Raw genomic sequence first — 26,467 nt, 5'->3', positions numbered from 1 at the left:
TTTTAGTTCGAACGCTTAATTTTTATTTTTATCTCGCGTTCATTTTATCAACGTTTTAGCACGTTTTATCAAGCGACAGAGGTGAATTTTGTCGTTTTCCCGATCACTGAGAATCTTCTAACAAAAGGAAGATACGGATCGCGAGCTTCTCTCGACACAAGCAGCCGCTATAAATAATTTGCGACTAGATATCGTAAACGTCATGCAGCTTTTTCAAAATATAAATCACTCCAGCCGAGGCTCGTTGTAAAATCTTACCCTCTACTTTACTTTCTGCTACAACAGCTGGACATAAACGTCTCTCCTCTGATGCGGTTGCTTCTGTATAGCGAAGCAAAATGTTGTATTCGGCAGCGCATTACAATTTTACGTTGCAACATGATCGTAAACAAGTGCACACGAACGAAAGATAGTGTAATGTTGATATGCGAGAAAGCTAATACGATAATCGTTCGTCATGACGTTCTTTTCCGTATTTCCGCGAATAACAGATTTCACGTTATTTAAATAACGTGTTACGTTCATAAATGGACTGTTTAAAATACAAGTAAAACAATTGTACACATTATACGTACTTATACACGTAAGTATTAGGACGCATTGTTGGTTCAAATTATTAAACAAACGAATGTAATTAATCAAAATGCTGCATTCAAAAATTGCACGTATGTATAGCATAAAATATAATGTAAGACGAAAGAACAACGTAATCAGTTCAGAATTACATGTTGTCCCTTACAATCTCTTAGAACGTTGAATCAATGATCTCGTGCGAGCTTTCAAATGCTGAATATAACAAGGCACTGACCGGTAGAAAAGAAACTTAATCTCGCTTAGTTTTATGGCCACCGGTTCTTCCTTTTTCCATTTTTCATTCGAATTGATCGCACGAAGTAATAGAAATACCGTGACTCGCATAAAATTGTATTCGACGTGCAATCTACACGACTCCATCGCATTCAAATACATACGTATATTTACAACGTGATAAGTTTCCGTGCTACCAAAGTTAGCGCCGGAGGTGGTCATTATCCTGCATAAATACCGATAATATAATAGTTCAACGACGCAGAAGCATTTCGCGTGAAAGCCAACGGCGAAACTCAGTGAACGACGTTTGAGAGGCGAGAAGAGGGAACATGTTGGAGCAGTGGCCAGAGTTGGATGGAAGGAACATAAAACACAAGTCGATCAACGACGTCGAGCCGCGTAAACCAACAGCACCGAGTATAGTTGCATGTATAAAGGCATTGCCCGCGCCTTTCAGAACCTCCGCGAAGTATCGCGAAAAACTTAGTTTTGCCAAGACGATAAATCATCTTGAAATTCGCCCGGGCTGACAGCCATGTAGTTTTACGAGGGCCTGCACGCAAAATGCAAAGCAGCGCCCGCAGACCCTGTGGGCTTGCATCGCAATTAATTAGCGTTTCGTGATACCCGTGCATGTGCCGAACCACTCTTTTTTTTTATGTCAGCTAACTAAAAACTGCTCGCACGATAAGCTAACACCATTCGATGATCCTGGGGGACGTGTAGCAACGTTCCAAAGGACATGGAATACCCGACCGGAGATTAACAATTCTATGAGGAAATTTTTCTACGAGACGAAAATGAAGAACAAGGGACGCGCCTGGTTCGTCTCGCGGAATGATCCTGATGACGAATACAAATACAGTGAAAGTAAAATTCTAAAAGAGTGATATACGTAGAGAATTGTTGAATTGGCATGCGAGTATGTTAGCAAGTATGACGAGATAATTGGAAGTTACTGACGTGACACGTAAAGCAGTACTTTTCGACAATTATTCTTCATGTTAATTCCAGCAACTTGTTCTTGGTATTAATTTAACAAGAATATAAAACTAGTCCCGTTTTTTAACGGTTCAATGTATCTTATTGGCTCGTTTCATTTTTTTTTTTTTTTTCATTATGCATTAGTATAAAGCTTGATGTAAATATTTTTTTCGTTTTTAGCAGAAGCTTGTCAAAACTGAAAAGTGAAAAATCTTTTCGAAATAAGACGTACAAACAAAATCGCTCGTTTCTTGAAGCACATGTTAAATAAATGGAACTATGAAACTTGACAAAGAATACACAGATTACTAAAAAGTGGCCATACCATACAGGAAATAAGAACGTATAGAGGGGCAAGGTGCGAGATGATAATAAATCTAACAAGTAGAAGAATATGGTATTTTATTAAAATCCTTACATTAATGAGAACGTAGAATTAAATTCTCATAATGCAAGCAAATTTTGAAAAACTTCATAGTCTATTTAACTTGTATTTATAAATCATATATTTACAATAAACAATATGTGATTAATCCTTATATTATATATAACCTTTTTTTTGTATTACAAATCTCTCACTTGCGTTCGTTTGTCCCATATTAGTATCCTTTAAATTCCTTCAATGAATATTGCGATATCTTTAGAGTGCGACAACGTATCGTATATATCAAATTAAGACCAACTCTTCAATCTTATATGTATAATTTTCACGGTTCGCCTAGGACTTAGAATATCATAATTCATTCATTTAAATCGCTTCTTAATGTATGATGCTTTTAGTTAATCGTTTGATACTTGAACGTTGTCACATAGGTCGACGAATCTAAACGGCGTATTTGAGAACACACGAAGGAACAATCCACTTGGACAATACTTTACGACGTTATAGCGCAGATTTGATAACATTTCCTCGTAGGAAACAGGAAAATTTGATTCTCAGTAATCGTAAAATTTGTAACTAGCGTTAGCGTCAGGTACAATGCCCGCATCAACCTGATCGGCAGCGATTGAATGATTCTGAGCATCGCCCTGCCTTTCGTTATCTTGAAATGTTTCCAGGTAACTTAGCGATTCCATTTTAATCATGACTTTTTAACAAATCCGCTTTTAGGCGGTGGGCTAACAGGTTTTTCAGATATAGGTGTAGTAGGATTCATTCCAATGACACGTGCCATAGGCGGTATCCCGTCACATTTAGAGGACGACGACAAAGTTGGCGATGGGGAGAGCCGTTCTACGCACAACGTTTGCTGTGGAAGTTGTGCGTCTGTCTGAATGCCAACGGAGCTATATATTTCCTTTAAAATCATCAGCATAGTATCCTCAGACTCCCTAAACAAAAATATATAACGTTTCGAGTTAATTAAGAGTTTTCTACAAAGTACCTACAATTACTCATTGGAAGAGTGTGAGTGCGTTTGCATCTATGGGAAAGGTGCAAAAACATAGAGAATACACATATTAGCGTTGAACAAAAAGTACAGTAGTCGTTATAATATTTAGAGAGTCTATTCCTTTAGACGTCTTCATAAAGATATAAATTAACATATGAAAATATTAGCACATACTATTTTAAACTCTTTATTATAAATAATAAAAAGAAACGATAAAAAAAAATATTTATCTTGTAAAACTCAAGAACTTTGTCAAGTAATCTAAGTAATAATTAATTTGTTATTTATATACACGAAGCTTTACATGAAGCCTTCAATGAAGACTTTTCAATAACTTCCAATACGATTTGAAAAACTTTACTAACCAGTAACAGACGTGACTTGTCAATGCAAAAATGTACTCGTTAATGTACTCGAACGGAGCTTCTTGAAGGACGTAATCTATTCTTCGCCCACCATTTAGGTTGCCCACTTTAAGCTCAACATCGATATCGTCGTTAGTTTGTTGGTCCGAAACTGTTTGTTGCAACTGTTCTTCCATGACTTTATCTATTTCACGCTCGAGTGTGTTATTATCTGATCTGTGAAACACCGCCAACTGATAGACAGAATTCCATGTACTTCTTACGGAATCCAGTAGCCTCTGCTTCAGATCCGCGCCGACCCGCGCCATTGTTTCCTTTAATTCTACAAGATACAGAAATTATGGCAACATTTTTTACGTATTTTTTATTTCTCTTATTTTCTCGCCGGTCGAATTAAATTCAATTTATAAATTGTTTATCACATTAGAACTTCCGTAACATATTTTGCAATAGAAGCGAAAATGCTTCAAAAGAAGTTCTTAGAAAATATTATAAAGAATTCTGTTTCGTTTTATATTAGTAAATTTGTACTAATCTCTATACTAACTTTAAATTACAATTTGAAAATGCATAACTATAAATCAACTTTATATTAATTTACGGAAACTAAATTTTTAATGAAAACAAATGTAGAGATACCTAAAAGAATGTTGGAATGAATTTTATTGCATATAAAGACACAACAAGTAAATAAAACCGTGCCAATAATATGTTACTAGTCAAAATGCTTTAAAATATCCCTTTTGAAATGTGAAGTAAAAATTGTTTAATTGATCCGAAATAGATTTTGTATATCACAGTAGGTCTCAAATGAACACTCACCTAAATGCATTCTCTTACGTCCCTTATGGTGGGGAATCAACATTGGTCGATATTTAGGAGCATCTGGATTAATGAGTGCTTCGACTCTATAAGCTACTGGGTCGAACGGGTGAAATATGTTGAAAAAGGCGGGGCACGTTGGTAATACAAAGTCTTCCCCGAGCATATCAATGCCACGAACTGTCACGAACATACCAATTGGACTACCGAGAGCGAAAAAGGCACGTGGGTGAAAATGTAACTGTGTATAGTGTATATAAGGCTGACCCGTTCCGGCAGAACCTACTACGTAGCTTATCTTTTTGCTGAGACGTCGTTTCGCTACATGATCGGATAATTGAGAGGGATCGATATTTTCTTGATTCTGAAACAAACAAAATTAAACTGTCGTCATAAACTAAAAGCAAATCGAGTGATAATAAAAGTTTATGATTAACTTTTTAATAATTATTGTTCATAGTTTAAATATCACTATTTATTTCCAAAAACTTTTGAGTGATATATAAAGAAATAATCTGTACTATTCTAATTTTTAAATGATTCCTAAGATTTTCAGAATTATCAGTTTATATGAAAGTGTAATGTAATATGATAAGTCAAGTTGCAAGAATTTAGAAAAATTAAATCTGACTGGATGCGTCGAGTAATAGGTATACAAGCAACGCATGAAAATTGCTTTTCATCGGCAACTTTAACAAGAAAGATTTTTCTGAAACTAATAATCTCTCAAAATGTAGAAATGATAATAAATAAAAAGGTTTCTTCGCGCATTCTTTCATCAAAGATTTGTTCGATCGTTTTTCTAAATTCTCTTTTCTACGTTTCCCCTTTCAAAATCGAGTAAACATGATTTACTTACTTGCTCTTCGTTAATTTCACTGTCATCACACGATGTATCATTCGACAGAGGTTTCTGATGGCACAGGAGATCAAATAAAATTAAACTACCTAAAGAATGGCCGCCCAGATAGATTCCACCATCGAAATCCGGGTTACGTTTTTTGAAAAGAGCGGCTAGTCTGTTTATTTCATTTCCAACCGTCTCTGTGATGGTTTGACAATATACGGGACTAGTATAGAAAAGTATGTCGAGCAACGTGTCATTGGTGAAATGACGTAATTTCGGTATACTCTCCAAAGTGATCGCTTGTAATTTTTTATCGATTCCAGTATCCTCGGAATGAAGCGTCGTGTGCCACGATATTGGTAAAACTTCTATCCTATTCACAATTCTCTGTTCACTGGCGGTTCGATAATGTGACTGGACTAACTGCAGCGAAATACTTCGAAATTCGTCGACTGTAAATCCATAACACGAGTTATTAGTAGCAGGATTAAATTGTTATTACATTGAACTTATTACCAATACAAATAGTTATTACGATGTACTTCTATTATTTATTATTCGAGAAGCTTTTTGGAAAAAAATAAGACAAAATGGCAAATAGAGTAAATTGCGTCAGAAGCTTTAGTACCAGACTTGTTTACTATGCAAAAGTATAAAATTATTTTTCATACATTTAAGAATTTAACACAATATTACTTTTTATTTATCATGTCGTTCAGAATTTCCTCACTAAGAAAGTAGAATTTTTAGAGATGGTATAAGTTTATATTTAAAGGAATACTGAAAACTTCTAAAAATAATCCTGATCGTACCAACTTCTTCCACGGTTCGGAATTTCAAGTCACAAACGCTTCCAATGCCATGAACGATGAACAGAAGATGGTCCACTTTCTCAGGCTCGCCATCTTCGATGTGGAACTCGTCAAGGCCTCTTTTTATCACCTTAGGCCTACTACCAGCACCCTGTAAATATGCACTGTCCTCTGAGCCCTGTACAAATTGCGATTCAACATTTCCAACAGAACCATTCGTGCGTAATGAAAAAGAAAATAATCGGAATAGAAATGAATGCGTGACATGCCTGCGAAGACAGCAGTTCATATTGCGCTGAACGATAGCTAGAAAATCAACAATTATTTTATAAATTGTTTACTATGCTGATGAAATTATAGTGAACTCTTCCAGCAACAAAGATTTAGTTTAAAGAGACTAAAATATATTTAATTCATCAAGTATGCAATTTATTAAGTACTCTTCTTCCAGTTATGCGTTATACTTAATTTATAGAGCCTGCAAAATAAAGTCATTTCTTTTTTATTTGTCCACAAACTATATTTTCCATAAAATGTAATTTCATATAAGATGTATCTTTTCTTTTAATTTATTTCAAATTTGAATTTTATTTTAAAATGTAGCGTAATAATACTTGGAAAATATTTGGCAAAATACTTAAATGTCAAATTTAGCATAAACTGAAAAAGTGTGGCATTCAAAAAATAAGCATCTATCTAAAGTGTTTAGTATAAAATATCGTGATCATACACACACAGTAAAAAGATCAAACACAATAATTAAGACAAAACAGAATATAAATGTTAAAGCACATTGTGGAACATTAAGGAATAAATTTTTAAAGATGCATACTACTTAAAACACATTAGAATTCATGTGCACATATTTGTACATTTAGTTGACTAAAAGATCAAATAATGCTTTTAATCTTCGTACCCAAAATACAAATATATGAGACAACAGTATAAAATAAACATCAGAATTAGCATATACATTTATACATACAAAATAATTATCTAATACAAGGTGCCTCACAATTCATGATACAAACGGACAAAGGAAAATTAATAATAACAAAATTGCGTTAGAGACATCGTTTTTGGGAAAATCGACTTTGAACAACTTGTGACGTATACATGAATTTTCCTAATCTCCAATTAGACAGATCGATGGGGGATTATTATTACATGTATGAACAAAAAAAAAAAAAAAAATAGAATAAAATTTATTAATTCCGAATGCTTTTTAAAAAGCAATACTCTTTTATGGTAACCCTTTCTGATATGAAATAAATATTAATTTTTTTGGATGCTTTTAAATTTTAATCTACTTTTCAAAATTAACTTTTCTACACCCAACGACAGACTATAATGCGTTAATATATTCGACCTCAGTTTAATTTTTCCATATACTATACATTCCATAACACATTAATAGAACATTGATACAACAGAATACTAATAAAAAAAGAAAATAGTACGTTTAAATAAAAAAACAGCACAACAACAAAAAGATACAGTAATATGTATAATTTACCGCGCTATTGCCCCACGAAGCTGCCAATTCTGGTGATGCAGCTGTCAAATAATGGGCCTGAACTGTGGCACTGTGAAAGATGATGTATTCTCCGCTGTTCAAGTCGATCCTTCGGTTCCAACTGTTCGACAGACATGCTTGTTTATACTCTTCCTCGAGTTTGGCGGCAATGCTTTCGTCGTAAGGAACGTATCTTGACTCGGTTGGTCCTTTGAAGAACCAAGAACATCGTCTCACTTCCGTCGATTCTCCACTCCAATAAACGGGGGATCTCTGACGACGTAAAATGTCTACGTCGTAACGACCTCCGTCAGTAGCAACTGTCGTTTCAGGGGTGATTTCGCTAGAGTTGTGAACGTCTTCTAAACGCAAGCTGTCTTGCATGGAGAACGGAAGCCATAGCACTTTGTGTTCCACCTTCTTGCGATAAAACCAATGGTGATACACTCCTCTGTACTGCATGCGTTTATCCATAGAGCCAGCAGCCTAAAATTAATCGCAAAATATAGAAAATATGGAATAAATAAAAAATGTTCTCTTAATGGAACAATCATGGATTAAAAGAATAAGTTATTCTCATGAGTTAGATAATGGTTATGGATAGACTTGCGGATCTATATCTTAATCTAAACAGCTAAAACTTAAATAAGAATTCGCTTTATCTATTAGAAATTACAAACAATACTCTATTGCGGATATTTTGTATGTTTTTGTATAATGTAGGCATTCAGTAAATGCATAGAAAGATAGCAGTATAGCGATGGAAATAATCTCATGGAATTATTATAAAGTACATATTATATCATATAAATAGAATTGCGTGTCTCACCAAGTTCTGAATATTAGAAACACAGTCAGTGTTTTCGCGCACACCCAACGGGTTAACTGACATCTGAACTGGATTCAGCGTAGCCGAACCTGTGGGTTCAGGTACGATTGCCGTCACAGGAGACGTAGTAGGAAATTCAATGCCAATTCCACTCGTTATATCGTACGTTTGCGTTGGTCCAGCGAAATTATTGAAATAGTGATGAGCGTGGTTCGTTGTTATATTTTGCACTGGTGGTGCGTACAAGTGGCTTGTAGGTGTGTATTGCGGTAATTCTTGAAATTGTGCGGGATTGTAAAACAAAGGCTGTTGCGGTTGTTGAGCAGACGCGTTACATGTTGCAATCACAGTCTGAGAAATTTGATTACCGTCCCACGGCGACTGAGCTGCGGGTATCGAAGGACTAGCGAAACTGGAATCGATCGAGCTACCGAATGACACTTGTTGCAAATCGTTTCCCGAATAAAGTACGTCTACAGGGGCATTCGTGCTATGTTCTTTGTACTGGAAAGTAGAAAACGAGCTGGTATCCTCCTTCGGCGTAGCGAAGAACGAGCTCGCAGATTGTGCGAAATTGTTCGAGAGACCGGGGAATGTGCTGGCAACTGAAGCAACCGCTGCAGAAGAACTCAACCTCTGGTCTGGCAGCTTTCCCACAAAGAAGTCACCACTCGATGCGAAAGACTGAGGTTGATAATATTGTTGTGGGGGTTGCACGTTCGATGGAACACCATGACTCTGCGGTGCATCGAACTTTTCGAGGTCTGTCTGCACTTCCTGAGAAGGTATCGTTGGCTGTATCGCCTCTGAAGCCTCTTGTCTTACAAACGCATTGCTCAACGCGTCAGATATCGGTAAATCGTACTTGTCTTCAGCAGTAGTTAAATTTACATCGTCGAAAGTCTCAGCGATTTCACACTGTTCTGCACTTTCCTCGACTTTCGTTGATATCTCGGTAGGTAGATCCGGCGAATCTTCCTTTCGTTTGGCAAGCAAGTGTTGCAACTTCTCCGAAACTTGAACCGCAGACACTGGCGCAAAGGTTACAGAAGGTTTCGCTTCCGCGCTTGGTCTCACAGTACTGTCCTTCAAAACTGGCAAAGGCGAGTCTGTTTGACTCTTCGCTACCACCGGTTCTTTTTCTAAGTTGACTGTCTTCGAAGGGAAATCTCGTTGACCAGCGTATGCGTCAAACGCGTAGTAAGAAACGTTGGCCGGAGTATTCTGTGGAGTAATCGGTAATTCCGGAACTTGCGGAGGAATTGTCCGAGCAGACGACAGAGGAACGTTTGGTCTGTCGACGACAGGAACAGTTTCGGGACCCGAATTTTGATTTTGAGGCGTTACACTTCGCGAAGTGCCGGTAGAGCTGTAAGGAACTGTTGCTGCCACTGGACTGGACCTAAAAGACTCTTGCAAAGAGTTAGCCTGTGACAGATACTCCGGCGTGGAACGTTGTAACGACGGTGAATTGGTGGAAATCGACGTTTCAACAGGTTGGTAACTTGGAACTGGCGCGATAGATTCGTTTGGATTGAATATATTAGGTGTTGCGATATTCGATATGGTTAACGGCTGAGTTACCGGGGCGGAGTATTGTTTGGACGCGTTTGATGTTAAATCGGGCAGCGGTGCGTATTTAAGACGTCTTTGACTGCCAAGCCGATATGAAATGGATCCTGAAACGAAAGAAAAAGGATTATTATATTATGTATTATTTATTTAAGCCAATTACCTGGATACCCTTAACATTTCTAACTTCCTAAGAAATCTAACAAATTTACCATTCGTTGACGAAGGAAGCGTAGGTGGCACCGTCGGTTGTGGCGGAGCTGACAAACTTCCGCTAATTCCAGAATTAACCTCGACGGATCCTGTAAAATTTGTGCGTCGAGGATCGTGAAAATTGGCGACTACAGGAGGTGACGTATCCCTCAACGAGTTACGATCATGCGAAGGCACATAAGGATTTGTATTCTGTACACCGGTTACTTTCTCGACTCCTTGATTCGCCTGAGATGTCGAATTGTCGCCGGTAATCGATGACAATGATAAATTCGGCAAGGAGGAAAGAATGGAGGTGAGGTAGCCTTGTTTCGTTGGCTGACTCGGTGGATTCTTGCTTTCTTCAGCATGCAAGGGTATTGGCGTGAATTCACTATCCGCATCGGCTGCAGTTGCCGATGTTGTTGAATTCTGTAAACTCGCCGGCTCCTGACCTATGAAGTTGTTCTGTTCAGCACCTGAAAACAAAATTTGACGATATTTTAGAATGTATAAAACAGTTTTATGATATAGAGATAATTTTCCTCGGAAGTGTTTCTTTTCTAAAATAAATCGAGATTAATTATGGTAAATAATAAGATTGATAACGATACGAATAGGATTATATTTTTCTATAATTGTTATTTAAAATACGTTTGGATTTCATGTAAAAGAAATTATTCACATGCACGTTAGAAAGCAACGAATCTAATATTATCTTATTAGACAGAATTATACGTGTAAATCATGAAAACCATCGCCGAATGATAGCTTTGTAAATGTAATAAAATCTAACGTATGAATAAATTAACAAATGAATTCCTTATTTATGTAAAACAATGATATCTCGGGTATAATTATTCCACAAAAATTATACAAGCTGTATCAATCTTTTAATCACAACAAATACCATAATACAAACCTATTACCTCGATTTTTCAAGGAACGTATAATTTTTAACTTTTCATCGCTCTAAATTCATTCCTCGCGCTAATACCGATCAGAATAACAAACATCTCAGGCAACCCTGCTCTATCTTTAATCTTGAATAAAATCTGAAGTTTAAATCTGTCTTCTTACGAAGCAAAACCTGCGTGCTTAATCTCGATACTTAAAATCTGACGCAACGCTATATAAATTACCCAAGTTCCTGAAAATCCTCTATTTACATGACGTAGAAACGACGTAGCTCAGCAATCATAACCCGTTACAGTTCTAAAGCCATCCACAATCTCATTCTTTGCTATATTAACCGTGAATCCCTCAATAAGCTGATACCTCGACTGGATTATTCACAAACTGTCAATATTGGACAGGATACAATGAACGTAAATCCCGATGACAAAGATAATTGCCTGTATCTTTTCCTACGCGTACGATTGTGCTGACATCCTGTCGGATCTCGTATTACCGATTTCTATAGCCGATTTCACATCCTGTACACGCGTTCACATCAAACACCTGTGATTGTGCAATATGCCGCGTTTACACCTAGATTTACTTTGCGACCACGTTATCGTCCACCTAATTGACAAGACACCTTACCCTTTTGTAAACGGCTACGCCCGCAACTTTATAAGTAACTGCCTCATTTTTACGACGAGTTTTCCGACCACAGTGTTCCCGAAACATCGAACGATATCATGTCAGCGTTAACGTGTTTCTGGTTCTTGTTTGTTTGCTATTTGGTGTGTATCAAATGCGCGTTAGTTTTCGACGATACGTCAATTGTGAACCCTATTGGAAGTATCGATGGAGATTCGAGAAAGAACTGGACGCTTTTCAGGCAATCGTTAGATTCGAAAGCTCCACAGGCACCTCATTGGATTCGTTCAATACAACGTTCAGTGGATAAGGAAGTTCTTAAACGATTAGAAAATACCGGTGATGATGGAATTTTAGTTCCCTCTACGGGCGCGTGTTCCAGGTGAGGTGATCACGAGGATCAAAGGATCGTTAATTGGGAAATGATGAATGAATTCTTTGATACTCATAAGGCTTTTGATGAGTATTTTTAAATCTAGACATCAATTTTCTTGCATTTTTAACATCTTTCATATTTTCAAGAGAAGACTTAAGTATTCAAAGTAATCACTCTTCATAAACATAATTATGAATGGGATATAAAATAAAGAGCAAATGTAGAAAAATTTCACAGAAGTCATTCGTATAACTGTTTTAGTGATGACGCAACCAACTTGTACTGAAATATTCGATCTTATCTTAATGACAAATAGCCGATAATTTGTAACCTGTCCAAGAACCTAATAACTACTGAATAAATATTTCATGCAGTGAACCACAAAAATATATTTAATGAATTTTATGTATTCGACTTATTTGAAGTAACTAAAAACGCACATTGTTGCGAGGTGGTGGATGTACGCTCGCATATCAGTAAAAGTGACTAAACTTGCTTGGTATATTAACATATTTTTCAAGGCAATCTCAAAAAAGTTGAAGCACATTTCTTATAAAATACGTGGAACTTGGATCTTAAATCATACGTTACGTGCACTCGATGACTACGGTGCACTTGTCAGATATTAATATGTACAATATTAAATGTTAAATAGTATTGTTTATCGTATATTTAAGATAGTAAATAATAGAATAAAATTTCAATTTATCATGAAGGTACTGCATTGATAGATACAACAAGAACAGAGTCAATAAACAATATATCAATGTCTTCTGGACTGACGACATAGACATGTTAGGTAAGATACATAAACATGCAAAAAGTAATTATAATTTCAAAACAACATGTAAAAACTGTAAAACGGTCATGCTTTATGGATTTAACTTTTAACCTAACCCCAATCTATTAACATTTATATTATCATAGTTTTTATGTAATTAGTAATTAATTGTGTAGCAAACTAATCAATTAAGCTTCAATAAAATTGATTAAATAGCAACAAACCTATGAGAAAGTAACTTGCATGCTGAAATATTTTAGATGAACCTCGACCAAAAGATCATTCGCAATTGCTATTAAAAACAGAACCGACGGATACACGAAATTCGAATAACATCATGAAAAAGTGTCAGGTACGATTCAACAAAATTTCTACAATAGTAGCGCTGCCATTTAAATAGCACTCATCGCCGCGTTCTTTATGTTTTTAGATTTACCTTGACCTAAATTGTAACACCACTGAAACAGGAACTGCCTCGAATTACGCAGACAGAGAGTTCCAACCAAACGTGGAAAATAGCGAGAGAAATAAAAGCGATCGGAGCAGGGTTATCGATCCTATTGACGTAATTACTATTTCTATTACTTTACATTCATTCACAAAATGTATATGTTACGAGAGAAACGTGAAATTCAGACCGGGCGTATTTTGAACAACGAAAATTAGAACTAATCCCTCGTACACAATATGTGAGATCTCGGGTTATGTCTTAAAATTAATTAAATAAACAACAGAATAACTACATCTATATATCTAATTCTCCGCAATAGCAAGAAAAGGAATATTCTATAGCACGGACATTAATTAGTGGTATTATACAAACACTGTTGTCTTGGCAAAATGTTACCGTTATATGAATTTTTATTTCATTTTAAATTATCAAATAATCTAATAAACATTTTTTTATATATATTTATTACTGTCAATGTCTGAGCAGAATGTACAGTTGCATATAATTCAATATATTTAATAATATAACAAATGTTTCTTAAATATTTTTTGACAGATAAAAATAGCGGAAAAATATAATTTGAACGGACAGACGCAGATGAATTTCCTAGTGAACAGTACAATTCACCGAATCATCGTAGACATCGATGGAAATGTTTCGAACGCATTGCTTCAAATACCCATGGGTGAGTTTGTCTTAAACGCTTGATTAAATTTTAGAGGCAACAGATCAAGATCAATTCGATAAATCGAATTAACAGGAAATTAACCAATTCATCGAACATAAATCCGTTCACGTCGACGCAATAGCAGCTCGAGCCACGTGTTTTAATACTACACGGCCAATTTAGTTATGCATTGTAAACTAAAAATAATCTTCGATCCTTAGTACGTAGATTAGCAGGTGAATTAATAGCACTCGGCAATTTTCATGTCCATGTTCAATGTGCCGTGTTATTTATGCTGTACGCGTATTTATTACACGCGAAACGTAAGATTTTTTCTCATTTACCACGTTCGTTTTATGTAAATGAGAAAAACTGCACAAATTAATAAAAAAAACACTTATCAAAGTCATCTCGACAAAAGTGTAAAGTGATGAACAACATATTTATACTAAAAAAGACATCGGTCATTTTAGCGTAGGTACAGTTTTCTTTGACATATACACAACAAATTGTCATTTTACATCATCTACATTTCAGTTTACAGCAACATAACGATTTATATCGCTACAGATCTATGTTCAAAAAGTATCCATCACTGTGTTAACGTATTAACGAAGACAACAAACACGAACTATTTTTCCTTTAAATTACTAATCTTAGATTGTGATATCCCCTTTTTCTTTCCTTCACTAGCTTCATTTCGAATTCTCAACTCTGTTACAAACACGATAAACCTAACGAATATCGCACAAATTTCCACGCACCTCTATGCACCATTAACTCGCAAACACCGTCCAACTTTTAACGCTGACAAATCTTTCGTAAGTAAAACGACCGATTCACCTACTCACCTAGAATTGCCTTGAAAGGGATGGTCGAAATGCCACTGTTTTTCTTCCATAATAAAACTAACGATATTCGTATGAATTTCCATAGATTAAGAATTAACCCACAACACTGACGAGCCAACTACGTTCACCCTAAAACGCTGCTCCGCACAGTGCAAAAATAACACGAATTTCCTGCAAGTAAGACGATCGATCTATCCACGTAGTCACTTAGAGTTCCCCCCCGAGAGATGATCTCAGATCAAACGAAGCTTCTCCCTTGGTTTTTTCCACAATAAACCTACCCCCAATATTCGTATAAATTTCCATTTACGTTTGAAATTAACTCACGAACACTGCCAAATCATTTACGTTAAGCCTAAAACACTTTCCCACACAGAGCAAAAATAACACGAATCTTTTGCGAGTAAAACGATCGATCCTATGTAGTCACCTATGTACGTAATCGCCTGGACACCACCTTAACGAGTGATTTTCAATCGAACGAAATACCACTGTTTTTTCCCCTTGGCTTCTCCTCGTTCACGAACACTTTCAACCAGCCTACCGTTCATCGTATCGACCGCATCGTCGTCTCGGAGAATTCCGGCCGCATTCGTTACGTTACAGCGAACGATTCTCCTCGTTTCGCTCGCATAATCGTGATACTATCGCCACACGAATCCAGCGATTATTATTCCGCGCGTGTTCATCGTCGATTTCTCGTCAAGCTGTTAGATCGCTCGAAACCATCCCGAAATATTACTCGCATACTCGAGGAACGTCTTTCTCGCGGACACAGCCAAAGATTGGAAATACTCGCGAAACAGACCGCTATGTGCACGTACTTTGTATATTCTAATTAACAGATGCAACAGTGTCGAGGGACGTAACGGCGATATCTTGGACGCATAAGGGAGATCCGAACGGAGTGAGAATTGACATACGAAATGCGCCACCTGGCGAGTGGTGCATGAAACTTGTAGGGGTAGAAGATTCAAAGTATCGCTTTGTCGTGCAGGGTCTGGTGGACGAAGAGAACGACGTAGACAAACTGTTTTCACCGAATCTACGATCGAATGGTGAGTGAAAATTTTTAGTTTGAATTATCTAAATACCTTTGGTCTTCGTTGGTGTAACCGGGAAGGGATGATTCTACGTGAAAAAATAGGTTGAAGATATGGAATAGACTTTGTTTCCTTTGAGGCTCTACTGTTGAGAAAATCGAGCGACTACATTTGCTGTGTGTAAATTTTGGAATAATATTTTTTCTGTTTAAGGCGTGGTTATAAAGAAAATAATATTTGAACGTATTTAGTTAAGAAATATGGTCGGTACGTTTATTAAATTTAAAAAGTTTGTAGTCTTTTATACACAGCAAGCATTAGACAGCAAATGCAGCAAAATAAAGTACAGTTGAGGGGAAACAAAAGAGAACTTCATACTTGTGATTGATGAGCGACTTAATAAAGAAAATAATAAGAAAGGAAATTGTTACATACGAGTGAAAGGAACTTAGATTTCGAAAGTTATATAATATCGTGGAAACAGTAGCGTACATTAAATTGCAGAACGATAAGAATTTCAGAATTACAAGCAACACCACGCGTACGATTTTAAATCAATTGTTAATTACAAAGACATGGTAATGTAAATATGTATAAGAGATTTAAGTACAAAACGAGATTTAAACATTTGTTCGCAGAAAATCATGTAATTCACGCGAAATCTTTGTTTCAATATATAATTAAACGACATTTGTGACGAAATGCCATCTAAAAAGAATATTTGCAAAACATTTATATATTTAGAATTAAATCGTTAACGAGCATCCCTCTTTTTTCAATGTCACAATTAAAAAGAAGTAAAATAATTGAAGTATGATATAAGCGTATGATGGAATACATATAACAACACTGATACGATGTTGTATAAACAGCTGGGTGAAAAATCTATTTCCATGATACTCGAAAATGCTTACTATATTCAAATCTCTCTACCCGCAGATAAGCATGCAACGATATCGTGCCCATAAATGGAAAATTTTTATTGAGAAAGTATCGTTACGAATATACCCAAACAACCAGAAACGTTGGGTGCATAAAAACATATCTTTTAAACAGATATTAAATTTAAATGGCCATTAAAAAAATGATTGGCGCGACCTTAAATAAAATAAATAAAAATAGTAATATTTAAATTTAGAAAGCTGAATACAAATTACGCATTACTTTTGACGAACAGTGTGCATAAAATTACCTCAACATATGGAAAACATCCATACGAATGCAATAAAATAATTCATATATTTAACACGTGTCTCCAACCGTCAATGTAAAGATAATCGCATATTCAGCATCGATATATATAGCATAGTATAAACACGAACAAAGAAAGCGATACCAAGTAGATATAATCATTGATACAATTACTATCACTGTCAAGAATGTTATACTAAAATCATTGTTGTTGTGTAACATACGGCTAGAACACTTGTTACAAGTGCACTTGTTACGTTCGAATACCATCGAGGTGCTCCCTGACGATGATTCAACTAGGTTATTGTCTTATCGTTGTGATACAACAATCCGACTGTAATGAACTCCTTGCACTTGGGAAGCATTTTAACATCTTTCTTAATTACCACGGTAATTAAATACCAAATTCATATGAAAAAATGTACGATTGCTTTATTTACATATTATATATAGCTGTGCGTTAAAATATAATTTACATTTCATAATTTATAAAGTGTGACACATTTCGAAACAATTGCTCGGATGATTACTAGAAAGAGTGGTTGGGAAGGAATTTCAAAGCAGAAACTCTAATTGAAAGAATAAATTAAAATGTTCCACTTTAATACTGTAAGAATTAAGATATTCGCTGATCGAGTTCTCATCACTTCCAAATTTGATTTTTTAACTCTTTCTAAATGCAATGCCTTTGACATTTACCTGAATCAATTATGTGACAATAACTCTGAATGGGAAAGAAAATATTTCTAAATACAAAGCTCGTGCCTGATAATTGTGTGAAATGGCTAAGTTTACGAGACCCGTATTTACGACACAGAAAAAGTCGCATCAGAATAACCGGCATTCCGAGTGTAAAGGGTTAAAATTCCCAATTACCAAGATATCGAGAGCTTACCTAGGCAACTTTATGAAACGACGATCAATCGACAATAATGGAAGCGTGGCGATCGTTTGAAATTTAACAGATTCCAAAGACCAGATACATCCGACAGATCGGCCCCGATGGTCTAAGTAACGTAAACCTATATCGCGAACTGTCGGCAAACGCCGTCGCGTTCGTATTTGCCACCACGTCGTAACGCGCTGAAGAGACTTGCTAACGACGCGCCGCACATCTGACAACTGCCAACCGAAACGTTGCTTTCTGGCTCAGAGATACACGAAAAGTTGTGCAATACGCGACGGCGAGCTGCCCTTTGATCAGCCAGCTCGCGCGTTTAGCTGACGCACGCGAGATGCAGGAAGAGAAGATCAAGATTCGCTATTCCTTCTCCTACTTTTTGATTCTTCTTTATGAATCATCGAAATCGAACAGATCCATCGAAAACATTAACTACACGTATGGCAACGCACGAAACACGATTTCTGTGAAAGAGGCTGCATTCGTAATTAACCCATCTGCAAATGTGCTGTTCTATTATTACCAAATCGGTTGTACCTTGACTATGTGCTTTGTTTCTGATTTCGTACGCGTTACGTGCTCGCTCGATATATCAAAACTATCAACACGTTCGTGTTTGGTGTATCGTCGTCTTATTCAGTCTCATCTCACCAACGATACTGACAATGAATGTGTTGGCGGTTTTAAATCTTATTGCACGACACCTGGCTTTTTTTATCTCTGATTGAGCCTCTTTCAAAAGGAAGAAATGTTGTATTGAATAAACTATTTCATATGGAAATGTGATTATTAGACTGCGAATGATCATGCATGTATGAGAAACTGAAAAGTGCAAATACAGAATAGAAAGAATGTATTACATAACGTCAAAGAATATACAAAATATAAGTACACAGTACGGTATCCGTTGTAATACTTAGAAGATAGAACAAGTCTCTATTGAGATCCTATTTTTTAAGTTGATTCCACAAAAAATATGAATTTTCGTAAATGTACGTTGGAAATAACTAGTGAGATAGGAGCTATAAATTGAAATAATGCTAAGTTTCAATTCGTAGCTTTTACAGAAACAAACCGTAAGTCGTAAGTTCGAGTTATTACGGGAACGTGATTTGCTAAAAACAATTGTCGTTCACGCCGTGATTCAGACATTACACGTATAAATGCAAGAATCAAAGTAATACTTATTTTTAGTGATGATAATTAAACTAGAAGCTTGTATTAGCTTCTAGTTACTTGTAGTAACTATTTTTCAAGTTTTTAAGTACATACTGTCTATTATCTTGACAAAATTGTCCGAAGAATTTGTTATAAATTTCGAGAGGAATTCTTAGCTTGTACATCGATCAATTTTTTAGTTTGAGGTATATAATTATATACAAGTTAAAAGAAAATAAGTTTAAAGATACTTGACTTTGAATGTTACGAATTTGAAATGAAATATAGTTCAAGTTAGTAATATTCAGATATTGTGTACGATATTACACAATTGAAAAATGTTTTTCTAACGAATTCGATTCTGCTATCTCTCGGACAATTCTAATCAATACATATTACGTTAATGCACACACGTATTTATTGAAGTTTCTCAATGGTAGAAGATATCGACGACAATAATTTGAAGAAAATATTGATATCAGCTGAAGAATTTACATACGTTAGTTCATTGCTATTCAGCTAGGAGATAATGTTATAGATATTATAATTAATGTATCAAAGATGCAACGTTTTCGAACAAATGTGATAAATACACACATGCTCGTCATATCGTTTGTTTTCGTTTAGATTGCGAAAATTACACAGAACTGAAATATAGGGATTTAATATCTCGTTGAAAACAATTAAATCATAATAATCATACACAAATTTTAATCTGTACATTTACCTTGAGCAAGTTAATGTGATCTAAATAAAAAGGAGAAGTATATCATCTTCTAAAATTAGACAGAAAGCAAACAATTCGAAATTACTTCCAATCAGTATTTCATAGATGTTAGTTATAATATTAAATATTAGATCTTGACTTTTTCAAAGTACTTAAACTCTTTTTAAATGCATACATTATTACGAAAGAGAATTACTTAAAATGTAAGAACACATGTTTCCGTTTCGATCTTCTAAATAGACGAAATTCGTATCTGTTTGTTAATTCAGATTCCTATATAAATTCCTATTGAGAAACATATTGGAATTCTTTTATACCACCCTATAATAAAATCAAAGTCACTTTCTTACAGGAAACATCAACGATGAAGCGAATAGATATGATCGTTCATACATTAAAAAAGAAGCGGATATATCACGAGATGAAAAAGAGACATTTAATGATAAAATAATGGTAACGTATACTAAATATGCCACTATCATTCTGTGAATATGTTTGAAACTAGAAATTGTATTGAAACATCACCAACCTGTAATACATCCTTCCAGCCGATTAATTCTGATATAACTGCGGTTGAACAACAAAATTTGGATGCTACAAGTAGTTACAAATTAGTGGGGAATAGAAAGATAACACGAGAAAGATCACTAAAATATGTTATTCAAAATCGAGATGAAAATAAGCAAATAAGGAAAGAAATTTCAACAGAATACGATTTGTCGATCATTAATCCCAGTACTGAAAGCATGCTGCTTAATTTGTATGAGTATGTTACTATCGTAGATATTGATAAAAATTTAACTGTTACTTCGAATTCTTCGAATGAGAAATTTGTTGAAAGAATGATTCCAATAGAGGTAAAGAAAATAAAATTCTCATTAATATTAAGTAAATAATTACGTAGTTTAGAATCGATTCAATGAGGTGTCAAATTTACATTCACTAATCATAAATGAACAGTATTCAAGATAAAACAAAAAAATTAGCGACACACAATTACTTCCCTCATATTGTCAACAGAAAGAAATTAATTTTAGTTTATTTCGCTTGCAAATCTTACTTTTACATGGTAAAACATAACACGTCATTAATTCAGGAATGGGATAAGTCTCATAAAAAATCTTCTATTGGAGTAATCGATAACCTTGACGTTGATATCAGAACACCAATACAAAAAAATGTTGATACATCTATGAGGATGAAAGAAACTCTAGATAATCGTGAACTATCCGAGGAATTGGCAAACTATGGTAATGAAAATATTATCGAGGAGAAAACAATGCTTATAGAGGTAAACAGAAATAGCAATCTGCTTGTTACACCAGGAACGATACACAGAATAGTATTTGATGTGATGAACAGTTGTATTTTGCCTGTCAGATATGTATTCAGAGTAAAGAGCACTCCTTTCAGATTGTACAACATTCAACCAGCCTAGTAAGTTATATTATGTTTATACTCGAATTTCACCCATGATAGCCTTTAATGATTAATTATATTTTAAGTTATCTGTCTCTCCTTTATTTTATTTTTTAACCATTGTTGTATGATAAGTCAAAACTAATCTATTTCTTTTATTTAACTTTTATAAGTTAATGACATGCAATGAATAAGGTTGTCTTCTGCTAATATCCCAGTAATGAACGTTTTATTTTATATACATGCGTAATTATCAATTACACGTCATACATACGTATGATCCTTTCTTCATACGTCAATCTCATTGATCTGTTCATGCTTGAGCATGAAAAATGAATTTCATTTCGAATCATAACATTAATTAATATCATCGTATGATCAATTATATAATTAGATTATATAAAATAATAACAAAAGTCAAATAAAAATTTGTAAATTATTATATACGAATTTAATAATACTAACTACATGGAAACAACTTCGAAAGATTGTATACATTTTCTTATGCATTTCAAATAGACTTCTAAATGTTAGTGAAAAAATGCAATAACTTAAGTGAATATCATTACTGTATAAATGAACAAAACTTTTGCTTGGTTGTTGAATAATTTTTAACTATTTATATTTTAGCACATGGATATATCCCGGACAGATGAGCAACGTAGCGGTAGATTTGATTGTACCTGATAATGCTGCACCGGATACAGCTAATACTGTCACGTTGTTTATCTTGGGTACAGAAATAAAGGAAAAATCTGTATATCTATACGTAAAAGGATCACTTTCAAAGGTAATCATTGAAAAAAGTTAATCACAAAAATGATTAATTGTGACAATATATATCTTCCAAACGAAACACTACTAAATAAATCCTTAAAAATTAAAATTTTCATTTGGAAATTTATTAAAGCATACAAAATCTTGAATATTTCAAATTTTGTGATGGACACGCTCATTAAATCATTAATAACAGTCGTGCAAATATATTTGCAAATGTATATTGTATAAAAATACAGACTATGTAGCAACTTAAAATATTCTTTGTGGTTTAATAAGATTTCATAAAATAATGCTAAATAATTTTAATTTTAACTATTAACATTATAAAATGTATATATAACTACATTTATAAAATGTTTTTGATGAAGAGTTTACGAATGGAAATATTAATACCTCCGCTATTATCGATAACATACATTTTTATCAAATAACGTTTTCTATTAATATGATAGTCTGATGATAACATTTCATTATAAATTTTATTACATTACGTCACAATATCTAGCTAACCGATGATGTAAAGCCAACTACTGAATATTCTTTCAATAATAACTGCGCTGGAAAATTGGTAAAAGACCGGTGCTATAAATCCCGTTGGAGCGTCGACATTACAATTCAAGATTACGACTCAGGTATTAATTGAATTTCACACAATGCTTTATCTGAGAAGGAACGATATTTTTTCCTTCTTTTCCATTACAAACGAATTAGCAATAAATTATACTTGCTGCTCTATTCGCGCTAAGTTAATTTTAAACATTATTTTTAAATACGTCGCATTTATTAAAGTTTCTAAATAGTTTTTTTCTATTCAGTGTTATTAATAATTTTCTGTGTTAATATTCTAAAAGTTTTGGTTTACAAAAAATTCACGTGATTAATCTATGAAGTACAAATTTACTGGTATTCAGAACAAAAATTATTATTTTCTGAATTTTACAAAGAAAAAATGTTAAATATTTTATACAGGTTTGAAACGTGTGATATCGTCACTGAACAATGTTTACCCACGTACGGAATTTATTAGTGGCACAACAAGCCCTGTAACATTCTATTATTCTGCTACATGTTGTGATAAGACAGTTAAAATTACAGCAATAGATTTATTAGATAATTACAGCACTATAACGATAGATGTCACAGGTAATTATTGCATCATTGCTGTTACATTTATTAATATAACTTCTTATTTCATAAATAAACATGAACTTTGAACAAAATATGCAACACTCTATGGCACCCATATCAGAAACATATTTCTGAATTTGTATTACTTTCTAAGAAACATGATAATATAGCTATGGAGAAATGAAGAATTTGTATCTTTCATAATAAAACAAATACGACCAATCTTTTCAGCATGGAACAACTTATCAGAAGCTGAGATTGCAGCTATTACAGTAGGAGCATTGATGGCTTTGTTATTCATTATTGTGATCACTGTCTTAATTATATATTGCATTCGAAAAAGGAAAAGCCACGACTTGCCTTATACACAACGATATGGATCAAGACCACCTACGCAGTCAGAAAGGACTACTTTCTAATTCTTTATCAGTACTAAAATACATATCGCAGCATGATGTAGCTTGCATTCATTCTTGCTATTACATAAGTTAGTATTACAAACTAACATTAGATTTAAAATATATTTCTGTTAATTATATCTACAATAATGTACATAAGTTGTTGTTAATAAATGTTGATATTACCTTATTTCTATATACAGACATAGTGATTCTATTTAATATTTGAAGAACAATCAAATTCAATTGAAATTTATAGCATTATAATTTTAATGGTAAAAGTATAAATTGCAACTTAATGTAATTGTAAATTAAACAAATTTCCACAAAAGAAACAGTGAAAAACTTAATGTGCAAAATCTATTACAAACTTTACGTTATGATAGAATTGCATTATATTGCACGATTAAAGAAAAGGGAGGGTAAACTGGTTTATTGTACAATTACATACAAATACATACAACGTCAAAGCTGATATAAATTTCAAAATCATTAGAATTCTATAAACAGTTATACTTATTGTGCAACATATATACAAGCATTGAGTACAATATATAAAGTATCTAGGTTGGAAAACAATTTCTAATCTAGTAAGAAATAAACTGACATTCAGCTTGTAACAAACATTATGCATGCACAGATGTTTGCCAAGATGCGAATGATACATGCAACTGTGTGAAAATAAATGAAACAAAAAAACAAGGAAACGTACATAATGATGATTAGTTTGGTGATAAATGTCATTCATACATTTTATCACATGTCAAGATTAGGAAAATATGAATCTGTGAGAGCCCCACCCAGGTGTTTCATTAACAGACTCACCATCGCAGAGTACCGCAGGTGTAGCAGGCGTAACTGGCATCAAAAATGCATTTTCGGTGTAATTTTCAAACGGAAAGCCTTCACCAGCAGCTGATAATAATGGATTTTTCACTTTACGTGATTTACCACTCATGTTTGCAGTGACGTTGGCACCACGCAACTCGAAACACTGCCATCAAAAGATTACTAAACTACGAATTGCAAAACACTGTTAGTCCACCATAGACTATAAACATTTAACCTATATCGCCACGTTTATGTATAGTCTAAATACATATGCGTATACATGTGTATAGTAGAGGTAACATATGAGCTAAAAATTTGTGTTCTAAAGGCTCAAACGTGGCTCAGAGAGATATACTCCATGATACTACTGCTCTCTACTGAAACGTACAAGCGCAATGCGCATGCGTTATTTCCCACAATAGCTATCTTCAGAGTGATTTTCATGAAAACAAGAATTGTGCATTATTTAAATAATATTTTGAATAAATTCTCTGAATAGAAGTTACAGAGAGAAAGAACGAGATTATTCGAGAATTTTTTTAATCAGAAACGTATTGCGTACATTTATTGATTGTTTGATCGTTATCACAACTTTCTTATTCAATAAAAAGATATTACACCTAAAAATATTTTAATGTATCATCGTGAAATAATTTACATTATAACAGAATATATTGTAAACCAGTGTGTGAAATTAAAATCATATGTCATAGATAATTAAGTATATAAATATTTATTCTCGCTTGTATATAATTACAAATGTGGAATTCGAGATACATACGTGAATAAATGAAATCTAAAGATCGTAACATTCTAATAATTTCATTTTAAATTTATTAAACTTAATTATTAACTTATTCCTACAGTATTATGTACACACAACTCAACAAGAGTTATAATGCAAATACATTATGAAATGCTGCATATGTATGTATGTATATTGTATATCAAATATCATAAGAATTCATTGCAAACAATAAAAAAATATTAAATTTTCTAAAAATAGCTATTTAATAATAAAAATGATAAGAATATACCATAAGTATATTTTTAAAACAATTATCGTACAGTTAAATACAATTGCAAATATTCGTCTATAATTCGTCGATTTCATTTATAAGATATAAAAGATGTGATTTTTCATTGACAGATTTTCAAGACAGATCCAATAATGATTGATACTTTTAATGAATTAAAAATTTAGTTTATTCGTCGATATTAATATTTCAATAAAATTTTAACTTGAGTTCCATTAAAATTCGTTAGTGTTATACTTTCTTAGGTCAATATTTTATGATGTGTTTCTACAACGATTTTCGTATCGAATTCATTAACTTTTCAATTTATAAAGTTCAGATTATAATGCAATTTCAAAAGACGGGATTAAAATACATCTAAAATATTTTGTGCGAATTTTTATTAAGTTGTAAAAATTTTTTACGAATCGTATTTCAATATTTTACCAAAAAAGTTGAAAACAGTTGAAAACCAATGATTCTACGGCACTATTATAAATGGACACACTGAATAGAACTATTAAGTCGCTTATATTAAAGGACAAATGAAATTTGACATTTATTAGTGTCTATGAATTCTAATACTCCTAATTCTTAATATCATGGATTTTTAAAAATAAGTAGTAAATTCCAAAAAGATTAAAATAATTAATCGAAATAATTACTTATTCGTACTTTCCCGAATTTTCTCATAATGCTAAATATAAATTAAGATTTGTGTCATGAAAACGAAAGACTTGAGAAATAAATAAAATGTGGAGAAATAAATTCAGAAATATTTATTACAGTTCAACTATATCGAATACATTTTGAATATATAATTTTTGTCAAACACACTAAGATTTTCAGTGACATTGAACAACTTCTTTTAATCATAAGATTGGTTAGTCTTCGTATCTTGGAAATATGGGCTCATCAAATGGGGAATGTGGACGTTGTGGGGGATGATGTGGAATTGGGGGAAGGTCCGGGCGGTGTGGTGGACCGGGTGGGTGATGCGGTGGGCCGGGTGGGTGGTGTGGTGGAACTGGTGGGTGGTGCGGTGGGCCGGGAGGGTGGTG

The 26,467-nt window shown here is 34.0% G+C and overlaps 3 protein-coding genes and 1 long non-coding RNA gene across 6 annotated transcripts in view; 2 read left to right on the top strand and 2 right to left on the bottom strand.

Annotated features, from left to right (window-relative positions):
* Positions 1 to 624: 624 nt before the first annotated feature.
* On the top strand, positions 625 to 2,275 carry LOC122568593. The gene is made up of 2 exons (XR_006317154.1): positions 625 to 1,837; positions 1,975 to 2,275. It is a non-coding gene; the product is annotated as an uncharacterized LOC122568593 (long non-coding RNA).
* On the bottom strand, positions 2,180 to 24,750 carry LOC122568401 (SEC23-interacting protein-like). Of its 2 annotated transcripts, none has more exons than XM_043728129.1 (9): positions 24,385 to 24,750; positions 10,164 to 10,622; positions 8,380 to 10,058; positions 7,551 to 8,036; positions 6,035 to 6,212; positions 5,235 to 5,674; positions 4,376 to 4,739; positions 3,554 to 3,875; positions 2,180 to 3,126 (listed from the first exon to the last, which is right to left on the bottom strand). In XM_043728129.1, the coding sequence occupies exons 1-9, from the start codon at positions 24,515 to 24,517 to the stop codon at positions 2,877 to 2,879; spliced, it is 4,311 nt and encodes a 1,436-aa protein (XP_043584064.1). In that variant the 5' UTR covers positions 24,518 to 24,750; the 3' UTR covers positions 2,180 to 2,876. The 2 variants fall into 2 exon arrangements, with proteins under 2 accessions (XP_043584064.1, XP_043584154.1); XM_043728219.1 differs by having other exon boundaries at positions 6,035 to 6,185.
* Positions 11,365 to 23,749, top strand: LOC122568507. Of its 2 annotated transcripts, none has more exons than XM_043728342.1 (13): positions 11,365 to 12,070; positions 12,781 to 12,863; positions 13,106 to 13,197; positions 13,276 to 13,410; positions 13,852 to 13,981; positions 15,660 to 15,872; positions 20,187 to 20,287; positions 20,383 to 20,691; positions 20,931 to 21,271; positions 21,884 to 22,043; positions 22,539 to 22,665; positions 23,003 to 23,176; positions 23,393 to 23,749. In XM_043728342.1, the coding sequence occupies exons 1-13, from the start codon at positions 11,787 to 11,789 to the stop codon at positions 23,578 to 23,580; spliced, it is 2,337 nt and encodes a 778-aa protein (XP_043584277.1). In that variant the 5' UTR covers positions 11,365 to 11,786; the 3' UTR covers positions 23,581 to 23,749. The 2 variants fall into 2 exon arrangements, with proteins under 2 accessions (XP_043584277.1, XP_043584367.1); XM_043728432.1 differs by having other exon boundaries at positions 12,009 to 12,070; positions 12,326 to 12,863.
* Positions 24,751 to 26,170: 1,420 nt separating the features above from the next.
* The window catches only part of LOC122571486 (protein TRACHEARY ELEMENT DIFFERENTIATION-RELATED 7A-like), a 2,140-nt gene continuing 1,843 nt past the window's right edge, over positions 26,171 to 26,467 (bottom strand). Inside the window, exon 3 of the mRNA XM_043735296.1 lies at positions 26,171 to 26,456. Coding sequence (XP_043591231.1) covers positions 26,291 to 26,456 — 166 coding nt within the window. The 3' untranslated portion in view covers positions 26,171 to 26,290. The remainder of the gene's footprint in view (positions 26,457 to 26,467) is intronic.

This window comes from Bombus pyrosoma, linkage group LG1, assembly GCF_014825855.1.
Source record: "Bombus pyrosoma isolate SC7728 linkage group LG1, ASM1482585v1, whole genome shotgun sequence".
NCBI classification, from domain to species: Eukaryota; Metazoa; Arthropoda; class Insecta; order Hymenoptera; family Apidae; genus Bombus; species Bombus pyrosoma.
Note: the sequence above shows the minus strand (reverse complement) of the source record. Positions and strands in the feature narration are given on the sequence as shown.